At 46.4% G+C, this 15,857-nt stretch overlaps 1 protein-coding gene across 1 annotated transcript; it reads left to right on the top strand.

Annotated features, from left to right (window-relative positions):
- Positions 1–275: 275 nt before the first annotated feature.
- LOC123017981 (E3 ubiquitin-protein ligase TRIM7-like) lies at positions 276–14,661 on the top strand. The gene is made up of 7 exons (XM_044419677.1): positions 276–737; positions 5,519–5,614; positions 5,859–6,089; positions 6,215–6,237; positions 10,903–11,018; positions 12,504–12,536; positions 13,135–14,661. Exons 1-7 carry the CDS (start codon positions 300–302, stop codon positions 13,650–13,652), a joined length of 1,455 nt encoding a protein of 484 aa, XP_044275612.1. The 5' UTR covers positions 276–299; the 3' UTR covers positions 13,653–14,661.
- The last annotated feature ends 1,196 nt before the right edge of the window (positions 14,662–15,857 follow it).

Genomic DNA, 15,857 nt, shown 5'->3' with positions numbered 1-15,857 from the left:
CCTCCTGGAAATTCATGAACGGGCTTGCTGAGAGCTAGATTTATCACAGGGTGAGAGTGCAATGAAGGGTTCTCATCAACAGGGAAGAGTTATTTGAGGAGGGAATAGTAGCAGGAAGTGATCATGTAAGTTTTGATACTAAAGCTGGGTGTAATCATAGGTGCATCTTACAGTCTGGGAAAGCTGAGGTTAATAACCTCAAAGCAAGGATAAGTAGCATCCCAGTTACAAAGATGTGAACACCCATTTCCTGGAAGTGAGGAAAGTGAAACTGCCTCTGCCTTCTGTGTGAGGGAGCCATGTCTGCCACTGCCGCTGCTGCTGGGAGCACTGTCCAGGATCTCTGCAAGGAAGCCACTTGCTCCATCTGCCTGGATTATTTCAGGGATCCCGTGATCATTACAGAATGTGGGCACAATTTCTGCCGAGCCTGCCTGAGCCAGTACAGTGGGGAATCGGATGTGCAGGCCTCCTGCCCCCAGTGCAGGGGGACCTTCCAGAAGAGGAACCTCCGGCCCAATCGGCAGCTGGCTACTGTTGTGCAAATTGCCAAGACCTTAAGAGAGCAGGGGGTCAAAGGGGCTGAAGGGAAGGAGCAAGTCTGCAGCAAGCACCAGGAGCCCCTGAAACTCTTCTGCAAGGACCATGAAGCCCTCATCTGCGTGGTGTGTGACAGAGCCAAGGAGCATAGAGACCACCAGGTGGTTCCTCTGGAGGAAGTTTCCCAGAAGTACAAGGTAGGAGATCTGTGATGGGGAGGGGACATGCCTGAGGATTCTTCTTGGATTCTCTCTGCACATTCAGTCCAATTAGAAATCACTGGGACTTATGTATTGTGTTTGAATACTGCCTAATGGCACAAGCATGAAGACAAGTGACATTCATGCTCTTTGTTATGTAAACAACACTTACAGGAAGCCTTGAAGGCTCAGGATGCAGGGAGTGGCCGGAGGGGGATGTGACTCTATTTTTCTTTTCTTGCCTCATTCTGTAGCAAACACAGAGTATGTCGAACTGAACATGAGGGAGCAAAACGTTCAAGGGCCTGGAGCAATTCCCCTGTGAGAGAACGTTTGGCATCCTTTAGATTAGAGGAAAAAAAGACAGTGAAGACAAGGCACAATCGAGGTGTATAGCAGTATGCCCAGCGTGTAGAGGGAAAAGATGGCCTCAAGCCCTCCTCTACCGCACATGGTCCTCCGAGTAAACGAGCCGAGCCCGCCCCCCGAGTGTCGCCCCTACGCTCTCCTCCGCCCGCTCTGTCGAATGAGGAGTTGCTCGCCGCACGCCGGCGCTGCGAGGGGAGCGGGGCTGCGGCCGCGGCCCTTGTGCTCCCCGCTCGCCGCCTTTCCCTCGCTCTGCACGGAGCGTGGAAAGTGGAAAGTGCCGCGGGAGGGAGGGCGGGAAGCGAAGGGCGAGCGGCCGGCAGAGAGGCCGGCAAACTCGGGGGGGGGGGGGCGGGGAGCGGGAGCGGCGCCCGGCAAAGGGCTCGCTTCTGCGCCTGTGCGGGTGGAGGAGCGCGGCGGCTGGCAAGCTCAGGTGAAGGCAAAGCAAACTTGGATTAAAATCAGGCCAAGGCATGAGAGCGGAAGGCCCTGGAGCGGAGCAGCCGTGGGGCTCCCCTTCACCTGAGGGAGGAGAAAGGCCGGTCTATGTAAAGAAGCCAGTGTGGAGTGGGGGTGAGAGTGTTGAACTGGGGAGCCAGGCTGTCCCGGTACTGGTCTTCACTCGGCCATGGAGCCCACTGGGTGACTTTGGGCCAGTCACTTGCTCACAGGCCTACCTACCTCACAGGGTGGTTGTTCAGAGGATAAAACAGAGCTAAGTAAGTTGCCTTGTAATAATATGCATGATGATGATGGGGTGCATTGGTTAAAAAATGTGGTCAGGCATCAACAGCAATTGTTCACATGAAGTACCACAAGCAGCAGAGAGATGCTGGGCACAGCACTGGAGCAAAAGGGAATGGATGGAAAGAGAAAGTAGGAGGGTGAGAGAAGGTCTGAGCGTGATGTTTTATACGAGGTTGCACTACAGGGTCGAGAGCACTAGTGTAATACATAGAATCATAGAATAGTGGAGTTGGAAGGGGCCATGAATGCCGAGTCCCACCCCTGCTGTTGCATAAGATAAGATATATAATATTAATACTACACTATACCATACCACACCACACCATACCATTCTGCTAATAATATGTAAGTGGGAGGGATTTGTCACCACAAAGGTGAGTTAAAACACTTAAAGAAACATCTCTTTCGTGGCAGCATAATGTAAAGGGTTTAGAACTGTCAGGCGAGCTCGAAGCAGGATTATTGTTGTCCTGGGTCAGGGATGGAAAAGCCCAATAACAGGACAATTACAGGCACTGAGCAGCTGGCATGGTGTCAGGCAGGCAGGCAGGCAGGAAACACAAGGAACAAAAGGACAAGTCTGGCCAACAGGAAGAAGCAAAGACACTAAAGCCATTTCAGCTTTCTGGGTTTTATTTGCCATTAGGAAAACCTTTCACTAGCCTGAACAGGTTGTGCAGTAGTTTTTTCTTTAGCCATGGGATATCTATGAAGAGTAAAGTATTTTAAGCTTCATATTTAAGCTCAAAATATGAGGAGAAGACGCCTCTACCAGGCCCCAGTTAAGTGCACATATGTTCAATTTAGGTGGCTCAGTTGATTTTTATTTGCTTTTTGTAATTCTCTGGGATGGTGTAAATTGGTGTCCTGCATCAGCAATGGGTTGAACTCCATGGCCTTCATGGCTCCTTCCAACTCTACTATGATGCTGTGATTAACACTAGGCCCACTATAGCCCATCTGTACCACTCACAGACTGCACATTTATTAAAACAGCCAAATTATGAAGCTCCTAGATTAGAACACTGCCAAAGAGACAAAGAAAAGGCTCCAGATTTAAAACAGACATATTTTAAAGTTTTAGAATATTTAGAGAATTACATCACATCCATGCCATGCCCAGTCTCCTTCCTGGTCAGTGTTAAAATCTTAGAGCAGTGATGGCGAACCTTTTAGAGACCGAGTGCCCAAACTGCAACCCAAAACCCACTTATTCATCGCAAAGTGACAACACTGCAATAAAACATGAAAACTGAGGTTTTAGAGTAGAAAAAAACAACCCACAGCCAGTCCAAGCAAATATAGATATATCCTTGGCAGCGGACTGACTGGCCATGCGAAAGCTCAGCCCAGGGGGGACTAATGAGTTGCAGCTTGCGACATCATTGCCTGGCACCACTAACCCTTTCTCAGCACGCGCATGGCCCCTAGGTACCCTGTGAGCTGATGATTGACTGCTGAGGCTACGCACAAGGCCACTTGGCCCTCATGCAGATAGAGAGGACTGTGCATGCCCACTGCAGCACGTGCCTGGCAGGGGCACAACCACTGGCATAGCCTGACCCTGGCACACTCCCCTAACCCTAATGTAGGGCTAAAATTCCATTGAAAAGAGGGCGATTTTGAAAAAGCAGTCTTGAGTAGTTTTTTCGGCACAGCTCATCATTCCTGCCCATTCTAAACACATCCCAAACATTAAAGTTTTTCTAACCCCAACCCTACCCTGGTGCACACCCCTAACCCTAATCGAGGGGTAAAGTTCCATTGAATAGAGGGCGATTTGAAAAAGCCTGCCCTGAGTAGCTTTTTCTGCACAGCTCATCATTTCTGCCTAAGTGAATCCCAACCATCGAAATGATACCAGGACACCTCGTTTTTCTAACCCTAACCCTACCCTGGTGCACACCCCTAACCCTAGTATAGAGGTTAACTTGCATTGAATAGAGGGCAGTTTGAAAAAGCCTTTATTTCGTCGATTTTTCTGCACAGCTTGGCATTTCAGCTCATTCTAAACACATCCGAACCATCAAAGTCATGCCAGGACACCTCGTTTTTCTAACCCTAACCCTACGCTGGTGCACACCCCTAACCCTAATAGAGGGGTAATGTTCCATTGAGAAGAGAACGATTTGAAAAAGCCTTCCTTGAGTAGCTTTTTCTGCACAGCTCATCATTTCTGCCTATTCTAAGTAAATCCCAACCATCGAAAGGATACCAGGACACCTCGTTTTTCTAACCCTAACCCTACGCTGGTGCACACCCCTAACCCTATTCGAGGGGTAAAGTTCCTTTGAATAGAGGGCGATTTGAAAAAGTCTTCCTTGAGTAGCTTTTTCTGCAGAATTCTTTATTTCTGCCTATTCTATGTGAATCCAAACCATCGAAATAATACCTGGACACCTGATTTTTCTAGCCCGAACCCTGCCCTGGTGTACACACCTAATCCTAACCCAGGGGTAAAGTTCCATTGAGAAGAGAGCTATTTGAAAAAGCCTTCCTTGAGTAGCTTTTTCTGCACAGCATTTCATTTCTGTCCTTTCTAAACAAATCCCAACCGTCGAAGTCATAGCAGAACACCTTGTTTTTCTAACCCTAACCCTACTCTGGTGCACACCCCTAACCCTATTCGAGGGGTAAAGTTCCTTTGAATAGAGGGCGATTTGAAAAAGTCTTCCTTTAGTTGATATTTCTGCACTGCTCATCATTTCGGCCCTTTCTAAACACATCCCAACCATCAAAGTCATGCCAGGACACATTGTTTTTCTAACCCTAACCCTACCCTGGTCCACCCCACTAACCCTAATATAGGCGTCAAATTTCATTGAGAAGACACCGATTTGAAAAAAGGCTTGCTTGAGTAGCTTTTTCTGCAGAACTCTTCATTTCTGCCTATTCTAAGCGAATCCCAACCATCGAAATGATAGCAGGACACCTCATTTTTCTAATCCTAACCCTACCCTTGTGCACACCCCGAACCCTAATATAGGGGTAAGCTTCCACTGAATAGTCGGCGATTTCAAAAAACCTTCCTTTAGTCGATTTTTCTGCATGGATTTCAAGAAATCTCCAAACGCATTGAAGAAATTGACCTCCGAGAGATACTTGCCAAGCACCATCCTTATACGCTTTCTGGCTCCTGACCAGGATGTTCTTATTCAAGGAACATTTTAAGCGTTGATTATTTTAGTTGGAATGTGATTTTATTTGGTATTCTTAAGTATAGATTCGTTTTTGTAATTGTGATGTTTTAAGATTTTTCCAAGCAGATGTTAAGCTACTGCTCGTTGTTGCTGTCGTGAAGGTGATGTTTCCATATTTTTATCATTGATTGATACTTTGGTTTTAATTGTTTAGGAATGGAGTTTTATGTTGTTGGTTTTTTTATGTAAACATTCTAGAGAGCCATGTGGCTACGAGATGGTATATAAAAATGCTAAACAAACAAATAATCTGAACCAACTTTTTGACAGGTTGCCATGTTGCAGCAGTTGTATGCGCATTTCAGTGCTTGCTAAAGACCACCAACTAGTAATTCATAGGCTATAATGTGGTAAAGAGGACACTGTAGAGATGGCTTCCTAGGTACAACGATGGAAGACACTAACAAACATATTGCTCGATTCGCCTTTCTTTAAATCCAAAGTGAACTGCTGTTCTCCCCCCAGGATCTGCTCCATCATCGCCTGGAGATCCTGATGAAAGAGAAACAAGGGATTCTGGGATATAAAGCAGAGGCAGAGAGAGAAACCCAAGAGCTGCTTGTGAGTATGAATAACAGTATAAGGAAGGCAACGAGTACTTTATCCAAAATGAGTAAAAATGTAAGGCAAAAATCTGCAGATTGGAAAGGTCCCCAAATGTAGCAGAGTATGTGTTATTCTTTCGAACTACCTCACCTGCCACAATGGTTGTTAATATGAGGCCAGTTCTGAGAGGGGAGTTCCTTGAACATCTTTAGGAAGAGTAGCACTGACTCCGTCTCTGGCTTCCTTTCTCTCCTTGCAGAAGCAAATAAAAACGGAGAGGGAAAAGACAGTGGATCAGTTCAGAAATTTACATCAGTTTCTGGAAGAACTAGAGAAGCTTCTGTTGACCCAGGTGGACGAGCTGGCGGAGGAAGTTGCAAAGAAAAGGGATGAGCAGCTGGCCAAACTCTACAGGGATCTCTCCTCCCTTGAGATTATCATCTGGGAGATGAAGGAAAAGATTCAGCAGCCACCAAGCAAACTCCTGCAGGTAGGAGGGGGCAGCAACATGGAGGGGATTTCTCCAAGGGGACACAGACATCAAAATCATCATGGCCGGAGCACATCTCTGCAACACCCACTGAACACCCTCCTCTTTCTCTCTTTCCCCTCCAGGATGTGAGAAGCACCTTGCAGAGGTGAGTGCGTCCCCCTCGTTTCCACTGGTGCAGGGAAGGGTCTGGACGGCACTGGGAGAACCTGCTTCTCCAGGCTCATGAGCAGAAGACAACAGTCTCCAAGATCTCACAGATAAAAGCAGGGCACTGCTTTTGAACTTGTAGTGTTTTTGATCTTCCTCTCCTCCATCACACACAGCTGAAGGTTTATTCCTGTCTGCAAAACACATATTCATCCCCACCCCACAGTCCAAACATTCACTCCCCAAAGGTTACCATGTTACCATGGGGACCACTCAGGGATCTTTGGCGATTGGTTGGAATAAAGATGAAAATATTATTAACATTAATATTAATATTAAGTTGCCCACCCCTGCTCTCAACTAGTTTTCCTTTGCTCTCATCAGATTAGATTCCCTCATAGAATCATAGAATAGTAGAGCTGGAAGAGGCCAAGAAGGCCATCAAGTCCAACCCCTGCTAGTGCAGGCCACTAAGTTACACTCTCCCACTCAGATGGCCGTCCAGTTACACCTTGAATGTCTCTAGTGTGGGAGAGCCCACCACCTCTCCAGGCAGCTGGTTCCACTGTCATATTGCTCTGACAGTGAGGAAGCTTTTCCTGATATCTAGCCTGAATCTGGGCTGTTGCAACTTGAATTGATTATTCCGTGCCCTGCAATCTGACTTCAGCAAGAAGAGATCTTGACTTTCCTTTTTGTGACAGCCTTTGAGGTAGTTAAAGAAGGATATCATGTTCGCCTTCAGTCTTCTTTTCTCAAGGCTGAACATGCCCAGTTCTCTCAGTCTCTTCTCACAGGGCAGTATTTCCAAACCCTGGATCATTTTTGTTGCCCTCCTTAAGCCCCTTTCTAATTTTCCTGTATCTTTCTTAAATCTTGCTGCCTAGAACTGGACACAGTATTCCAGATGAGGTCTGACTAGCAAGGAGTATAGAGGAACTACTGCTTCTCATGATTTGGATATCATACTTCTATTGATGCATCCCAAAATAGCATTTGCTCTTTTGGTGGCTGCATCACATTGTTGGCTCATGTTTAGCCTATTGTCCATAATAACTCCAAGATCTTTTTCTGTTTCAGTTCTGCTGAGCCACATACTCACCGTCTTGTATCAATGCATTTGGTTTCTTTTTCCTAGGTGGAGAACTTGGCACTTGTCCTTACTGAATCTCATTCTGTTGTTTTGAGCCCAGTATTCAAGCTTATCAAGATTGCCCTGGATCCTCATTCTGTCTTCTAGGATGTTTGCTATTCCACCCAGTTTTGTATCATCTGGAAATTAGATTATCTTTCCTTGTACTTCCTCATCCAAATCATTAATAAAGATGTTGAAGAGCACTGGGTCCGGGACTGAACCCTGTGGCACCCCAGTGGTAACCTCCATCCAATTTGAGAAGGTGCCATTGATGAGCACTCTTTGTGTCCGATTTAGCAGCCAATTTTGGATCCACCTAATAGCTTTCCATCTAGTCCATTTTTTTTGCTAATTTGCTTATCAGAATGTCATGCGGCACTATGTCGAAAGCTTTGCTAAAGTCTAGAAAGATTATGTGCACAGTGTTCCCTTTGTCCATTTGGGAGATTACCCAGTCAAAAACTGAGATTAAATTAGTCTGACAGGATTTATTTTTGATAAATCCATGTTAGGTCCTGTTAATCACTGAATTTTCTGCAAGATGCTTGCAGATGAATGTTTTAAATTATTTGCTTCAGAATTTGAACAGGGATTGATGGTCTGTAGTTCCCTAGTTCATCTTTTTGCCCCTTCCTGAAGATAGGGACAGCATTAGCCCTTCTCCAGTCGTCTGGCACTTCTCCTGTTTTCCAAGATTCATTGACGATAATAGCCAGCGGTTCTGAGAGCTCCTCCACTAGCCCTTCAAGACTCTGGGATGGAGTTCATCGAGCCCTGGAGATTTGAAAGTGTTTATTCCATCCAGGTGTTCCTTGTCTGTCAGTCTTGGGCTGCCATCTCTCACTTCCAGCCGGTATTTCCTTTTGATTGCAGATTTCCTTGTGGAAGAAGACTGAGTGCCTCTGCCTTCTCCTTGACATCTGTTATTGCTCTGGACACCCTTCTCTTTCTCATGTCTTTTGTTCTGGATGTATCTGAAGACTTTCTTGTCATTCTTAGTATCCCTTGCTATTCTCGGTTCTTTTCTTGCTTTAGCCTTCCTGATGCTATTCCTGCAATTCCTTGCTATTTGTTTGCATTCTTCCTCCATGGCCTGGCCCTGCTTTTACTTCCTGTACATGTTTTTTTCCTTTTCTTTCAGGCTATCACTGAACTGTTTGTGAAGCCACATGGGCTTCCTCTGCTGTCTTCCTTGATGGAATTGTGGTTGTGCTTGGAGAATCTCTTTTTTCCAAGATTTCCTACCCCTCTTGGACACCTTTCCCCTTGCCATGGCACTTCACTTATCATTTTTCTGAGTTTGTTAAAGTTGGCTTTCTTGAAGTCCAGGATGCTTGTTTGACTCCAGTTACCCCTTGTCTCATTCATTCATTCATTCATTCATTCATTCATTCATTCATTCATTTAGAGAACTTATACGCCGCCCCCTTCGCATAAGCCTCAGGGCAGCTTCCAATCATAAATAAATTCCATCATACAAATGCATAAAATAGTGGAGACATCCTGGTGAAATTTTAAAATCAATAAATAACATTTACAATTAAAATAACGTCTAAATAAAAAGGTCTTGGTCTGGTGCCAAAAAGCGAATAACGACGGCACCAGGCATCTCTTAAATTCTCTTATATTGAGAATTTAAGCATCGCATGGTCACTTTCCCCGCGAGTTCCCATGGTTGTATTTGTCCACCAGGCCATCCCTGTTAGTTGGTATTAAATCCAGGATAGCTGACCCTCTCGTACCTCCCTCTGCTTTCTGCTGGAGAAAGCCGTCAGCAACACATGTCAGGGATCTCTTGGAGGGGCCACGTTTGGCAGGAATTGTGTCCCATCAATCTGAAGTCCCCCATGATGACTGCATCATTCTTCTTGGAAATGCTGACCAGTTGCTTTTTGCAGGTTGCACCTTTGTCCTCTGTTTGACTGGGCAGATGGTAATATAGGCCAGTAACAATGTTTTGTTTTGTTTTTGCTCCCTTTAAGTTTAGCCAGATGCTTCCAATGGGGCTACTAGATTCCTCTTCTTGTATCTCTGTGCAGCTATATGTGTCCCTTACATATAGTACAGCTCCACCTTCCTCTTTGTCCTTTCTATTTCTCTTAAACAGGTTGTCTCCATCACTTGTAGAACTCCAGTCATGTGAGTCATCTCACCAAGTTTCAGTTATTCCTATAAGATCATAATTGCCCTTGTGTACTGTGAGCTCAAGTTTGTGCTGTTTGTTTCCCATACTCTTGGTATTGGTGTGGAGGCATCAAAGTTCATTCTGGCTGTGCCCTGGCTTTCTTCCTCCACTTTTTGGGCGACTGGTGTTGAGCCCTGCTTGCGGTTTTTTCTCTGTTGAAATAGGTAAGTCTTTGCCAGGTGATGGCATGCCCTGCTGCACATCTCCCTCCCCTGTAGGTTTTAGTTTAAAGCTCTCCTGATGAAGTTTTTCATGCAGAGGCCAAACATTTGCTTCCTGTTCTTTGTGAGCTGCAGCCCTTCATTTGCCAATAGTCCACCTTCCAGGAAGCTTAGCTTGTGGTTGCAGAATCCAAATCGCTCTTTACAGCACCCCCCTCATAGCCACTCATCCCATTGAAGGATTTTTCTTTCCCTAACAGTTCCTCTTCCATGTACTGGTCGGATCGAGGAGAAGACTATCTGGGCCCCAGTGTTTTTTATTTTCCTCCCTAGAGCTTTGGGTCTGATGACCTGAGAGGCCCCTTCTGACTCGCTCTGTTTCTGTGTTTCTATGTTATTTCAGTGAAGCTTCCCATGGCAGTGTCATTAGTTCCCATGTTGAAGAGAAGGAAGGGGTATTTGTCAGTGGGTCGTACGAGTCGTGTGAGCTTGCTGGTTGTATCTTTAACCTTGGCGCCAGGGAGACAGCCTGCTTGGCGATTCTCTGGGTCATCGCGACATACGTATTTTTCCATCTTGCGCAACAGGGCATCTTCCACAACTATCCCTCTTCTCCTTTTGGTGTTGCAAACTTTGCCATCCTTTTCCTTGCTTGATTGGCCTTTTGTCTCTTTTGCTGAGTTCCCCAGTGTGTTGTGCAGTTCTTTCACAGTGGGTTGCTCACACATCCCCCCCTCAAGTCACATGAAGCAGCTCAAGAGTTCCACTGCTTCCACGGGTGTTTTCTAGGTCTTCTGTGTCTAACTGGCACCCGTTCCAGCGAGTTTCCGCCTTTTCCCTTCCTCGGGCTTCTCTTCTGCTGCCTCGGCTTGCTGATGCTCTTCTTGCTTCTGGACTACACTGAGCTGTTGCAGCTCCTCTGCTCTGTCTAGAAACTCTTGGTTTCCTTTGACTGTGCGGAGGGTGGGCACTCGCTGCTCCAGCGCTCTCACCTGGTCCTGTAACAGGGCTACTTGTGTGCGGCAGTCGCAGGCCACCACTGTGGCGTCTCCTTGGTGCATTGCTTGTGCCACCGCCTTTGGGGGTTGGAAATAAGGTGAAATAAAGAAGAGAAACAAAGCGTGTGTGTATGTGTGGGGGGGATTAGATGGGTGAGAGATGACCTTTATTTTACCTCACTAGGAGTGAAAAGGAGCCCTTTGACAATCCAGTGACTTTCCATCCAGAGCTGAAATGGAGGATCTGGGACTTCTGTGACATAAATCCCTTTCTAGAGGGAGTCATGAGGCAGTTCAAAGGTACTGAGATGTGGCTGGGGAGCTTCTGTGTTGTGTGCTATTTTCTGCTTGCTGCAAATGGTAGCAGCAGCAGCAAGGGTTTCACTTCTGCGGTCGGACTATGGTTTCTTTTCCCCAGGGACCCCACAGGGAATGCTGTCCATTTATTCCTCCCCTTTCCTTCCTTTTAAGTCGGGCTACAAAACTGTTTTGAGGTAGGTGGCAGATTGCCCACCATCACACCTGTCGCATGCCAGATAACATCCCCTCTGCCCCTGCTCTTGGTTTTTGTTGCTCTCACTCTTCAAGGTTGTGGGCAGAGGGGAAAAGGGAGCAGCCATCTGGATCAGCCTCACAGGAAAGAGAGCAGCTTGATCCTGGACAGTGTGTTTGCAAACACCCTTGATTTTTAAAGGATAATCAGGCAGGACGTCCCTTTGTATAAGCCATGCTGGGCCTTCCTCAGCAAGATTTATCTTCTCTGTGTGAGGAGTCCCAGTGACCAAGTTTTTCAGCTCTAGTGAAGAAGCACACGAGAGTAAGGCAGGCAGGGAAGGCGGGCAGGAGCAAGAAATCTTCCTTGCTTTTTCATAGTAAGGAAACTGTAAGTTAATACCTTGAAGTAACTCCTCACCTTATCCTAATGAGTAACTTAGTTTTCCCAATAAACAGACTCAATGATACCAATTAAACAGCAATGAGAATAGCTCAGTTATGAAGGGAGAAAGCCAGTGGGAGTGTGGGAATTATCCAGTGTATGAGTGCAAATGTATGACTCCTGCAAGGTGTAAAGAAATGGTGAGAGCTCTCAGGGGAAACGTTTGTTTCCTCAAAGCCGAGCTGGCTGACGTAGAGGAGCTAAGAGAGGCAGAGTGATTGGATGGGACCTTTGGGAACCTCTAACATAATTTCCTCTGATGACATGGAAAACAGGCGTCTAGGAGAAGGAGGGCATCATTCTGAGGAAGAAGGGACGCTCCCCCAGAATGATCTTGGAAGTCCAGCAAGTATCTCCTCGTGCTGGCTCTGGGGGTGGGGGAGCTTGTGGAAGTGGGAGCCTCCGTTTGCCCCAGTGAGTGTGTCATCTGCACTGGGCACGGAAGGGGGTGCTGCTTGGGCAGTGTGTGGGTGCCCAGCAGGCTTGCTAGGAACTTGCAGTCAGGGCCACTGCAAAATGGACCGGATCCAGGGAGCCGAGCTCAAGGAACCAAATGACTTCCCACCCCAAACGGATTCCTCACGCAAACCCAGTTCATCCTGTGAAGCCCTGCGTGGCCTAGGGCTGCACCATCCGACAGAATGCCTCTCCTGATGAGTCCATGCAGAACATTTTATCTACAACTGAGAGTCCCCAAGGAAGTTTCAGGGGGTGACAACATGAAAGGAGACTCAAAAAATGGTGGAAAGACTAAAATGTAGTATAAATGTTATTGAGAAATACTTTTATTAAGTTTTAGTATTGGTACATGACCTGATCCTTCATCTTCACACGTTTTGCTTCCCCAGATACCTTACTACCTGGACTACATGTAAAGAAAGGTAAATTTCCAATGAGAACCAAGTTCACGGGAGGGATGAGGCCTAGCCAGACATTTTGCTGGCTGTACCTCATTGGGGTGAACCTGTCCTGCCCCATACTGAAGCCAAGTCTTTGTCAAGAGGAAACCTGCTGATGCTTGGAGCAGATGGATTCGGACAGGGTTTGCCCCAGCCCTGGTCTGGACCCCGCTCCCCAAATTACTAGGATGAGGCAGGTGAGGGTGCAAGCAAAGCCTGATCAGGAATCGCACAAAGTAACATGCTGGGGAAGCGTTTTTGTTTTCCCTTTGCATAGTTGACCTGAAGGATGCAAGGGGCAGGATCTAGACGGTCTGAATAGGTCACTAGCATGCAGTGAATGTGAGACGGAGAGGCGAGGCTTGAGGAAACAGGTTTTGTTATTTCTGCTTTGAGGATGCCAGTTATTTATGTTGATTTACACTGAGTTGTTTCCATTGTATTTGATTTTAGAGGGAATCTGTGGCTCCAAGTTTGTTTTATGTATTGTAAGACATTTGTATGCCGCCCTTTGCGAGGGCCCCAAAGGACTCTGCTCACCGTTTCTTTTCTTCCCCTCTCTCCTCTCTGTCCCCAACAGCAACTATAACTCTGGATCCAGACACGGCAAATCCAGACCTCGTCCTGTCTGAGGATTGTAAAAGTGTGAGATGGGAAGAGAGTTGGCAGTATCTGCCTGACAATCCAGAGAGATTCAATTGCCACCCTATTGTGTTGGGATGCCAAGAATTCACAGCAGGCAGGCACTTCTGGGACGTCTGTGTGGAAAGTGGGGGAGACTGGGCTGTGGGGGTTGCCCGAAAGTCCGTGAGGAGAAAGGGCACTTCTAGATTGTACCCTGAGGAAGGGGTCTGGGCTGTGAGGAATTTTGAAGGGGCCTACCAGGATTTAAACCCTCCTGGTTTCCCTCATCTGCCTGCAAGTAGGGAGCTGAAGAGCATCCGAGTGAGTTTGAACTGCAAAGGGGGACGGGTGGCTTTTTACAACACTGACCAAGGGACCCTCCTCTACGCCTTCACTGGGGCTTCATTCTCTGGAGAGACTCTCCTGCCCCTATTTTATGTAGCTGGCAAAGACGGGCTCACACTCTCTTCTTAAGGCAGTGATGAGCCTCCTCACAGGCCCAGGCCAGGCTGATTCCTGTAAAATTCAAGCCTTCCTTAGTTGTTTCAGTGTTTCCCTTCAGGAAAGGCTGTCCAAAGGCCTCTAGCTAAGGTCACCTGAACAAAAAGAATTAAATGGTGCCCAAGTTCCTAGCAATCTCATTATTAACCCAGCTCTGTTCCCAGAAATGGTGTGGCTTCCACAAACCTCAGCTCTCATGTCTGTTTCCCTTTCTCGCCTTTTCCACAATACCATCCTCCACTAGCTTAAGGTGCAACAGGAAATCCAGCAGTGAGGTCTGAAACACACTACTCTCTCCATCCATGACTGTTCCTCAGAGAGCTTCTTGTGGTGTTTTCCCCCAAATATCTGTATTGAAAAGAGAGGTGAGCATCAAAGGCAGGGTTTAAAATGGCTGCCTCAAGTGTCCCTATGAACAAAGATCGGGGGTCCTCATGGTGGGGTCCCCATAGGAGAAGGAAGTATGGCTGTGGGCCCATGGGGGGCAGCCCTGTGTTTTTCCTTGCAGCGACTGGGGAAGTGAGCAGATAGCATTGTGTACTTTTACTCCCAGGATACAATTTTAAAATAGGTTGAAATGCAGCTGTATTGGAGTTAAATCTTTTTGTTTGAAATGACGGCAGCAAAGAAGCTAGACTACCTGGGAGGATTGCAGTGTGTCCTATTTTCTGGGTGCTGTCAGTTTCAAGGCATCCTCAGTTTGAAAAGAGGTTCAGGCCAAACCTGGAATCCAGTTCACCTGGGCAGAGCCTTGCCAGTGAGAGAATCTCAGTTTTCAATATGTGAGGGGAAGATCTAAACATTCGAACTGCAGCGGCTATTTATTGGTGCCCCAGTTCCTGCAGTAACTGACAGTGCATTCCCGGGTAGAGGTGAACTCAAGTACGAAATCACAGCCCATGTACAGACACTTTTATAACCTGCTAGTCACGTATACCAATGCAGAGTGTCAAGTTTCCAGATAATGTTAGTACAATAGCATCCTGATGACATAATTTCAATGTATTTCAATGTATTTTATCGTGTTGTAAGCCGCCCCGAGGTTTCGGCAAGGGGCGGCATAGAAATGTTATAATAATGATGATGATGATGATGATGATGATGTTCTAAACCAATTAGAAATACTAATTGGTAACAATAGTACAGAAAATATTACTGATTGCTTTATTGACATGCCAGTTAAGTAGATTTCTTTGCGATTTGGATCAGCCTGTGTCTGTTTAAACATGCCAATGTGTCTGATGGAGGAACCATTCAGGAAACCCGGTTTGACAGCTGCCTCGGTGGAACTAGATGATTGAATGGGTCCACTCAGAAACAAATGGACACCTTTGTCTCAGCTGTCTGCAGCTGAGGGGAACACCGGTCTCACCCCACTGATAGTATCAGCCCCCAGACTTCTCAGTCCAGCTAAGAATTCCATCTTCTTAAAGGAACAGCAGCGCTAAACAGTAACTTGGCTTGGAATTTTGCTACTTTCTGGGAAAGGGGTGCAGTATTTTTATAACACAAAGAGACACATAAGCAACCTTTTTCTGCCAGGATTTATCTGAATTTTCCCAACACCAGCTATGTGGAAACAATATGTAGTGTATTTATATTGAAATTGTAGTTATTCATTTAATATTCATTTAATATTCGAATCATCTATATCTTGTTGTAAGCTGTCCTGAGGCTATGCAAAGGATGGGATAGAAATGTCATTAGTAAAAACATAAATCTTACCATGCATCTACATTCATCACATATGCAGTATAATTAGCCCATTGTCTATCCAGGGTGTGCGAGTTATTATTCACCAACCTATTACACCTGTGTACTTAGAACTACAAGTTCACTAGTTCACTCCTCTAGTCTGGGCAGGATGTTGAATCTCCATCCGGGACCCCAATCTAGCCCTTTGGGATCCTCCAGATGGCACTGGCCCCACCCCATTCCCCAACCACTGACAGTTTCTCAGTTTCCCAACTTTTGTGCGGTTCCTCCCTCTGCCCAGTTTACCGGGACAAAATGCCTCTCTGACAGCAGTAAGAGCTTTAAAGCAGGGGTGTCCAACCTCTTGGTTTCTCTGGGCTGCACTGGAAAAAAATGTATTGGGCAGCACATTAAATACACAAAAGGCCCCTTGCAAGACCTGCCATGTTCTAGCCATGAAGCAGCCATGAGGAAGAGGGAGTC

The sequence above is a fragment of the Varanus komodoensis genome, unplaced genomic scaffold, assembly GCF_004798865.1.
Source record: "Varanus komodoensis strain SLA01 unplaced genomic scaffold, ASM479886v1 scaffold107, whole genome shotgun sequence".
NCBI classification, from domain to species: Eukaryota; Metazoa; Chordata; class Lepidosauria; order Squamata; family Varanidae; genus Varanus; species Varanus komodoensis.
Note: the sequence above shows the minus strand (reverse complement) of the source record. Positions and strands in the feature narration are given on the sequence as shown.

Excerpts from the sequence above, each read along its gene's own strand:
- LOC123017981 (XM_044419677.1), top strand. The coding sequence starts at position 300 with ATGTCTGCCACTGCCGCTGCTGCTGGGAGCACTGTCCAGGATCTCTGC. Across the intron at positions 738-5,518 it reads AAGTTTCCCAGAAGTACAAG|GATCTGCTCCATCATCGCCT; the intron begins GTAGGAGATCTG and ends TTCTCCCCCCAG. Across the intron at positions 6,238-10,902 it reads GTGAGAAGCACCTTGCAGAG|GAGTGAAAAGGAGCCCTTTG; the intron begins GTGAGTGCGTCC and ends TTACCTCACTAG.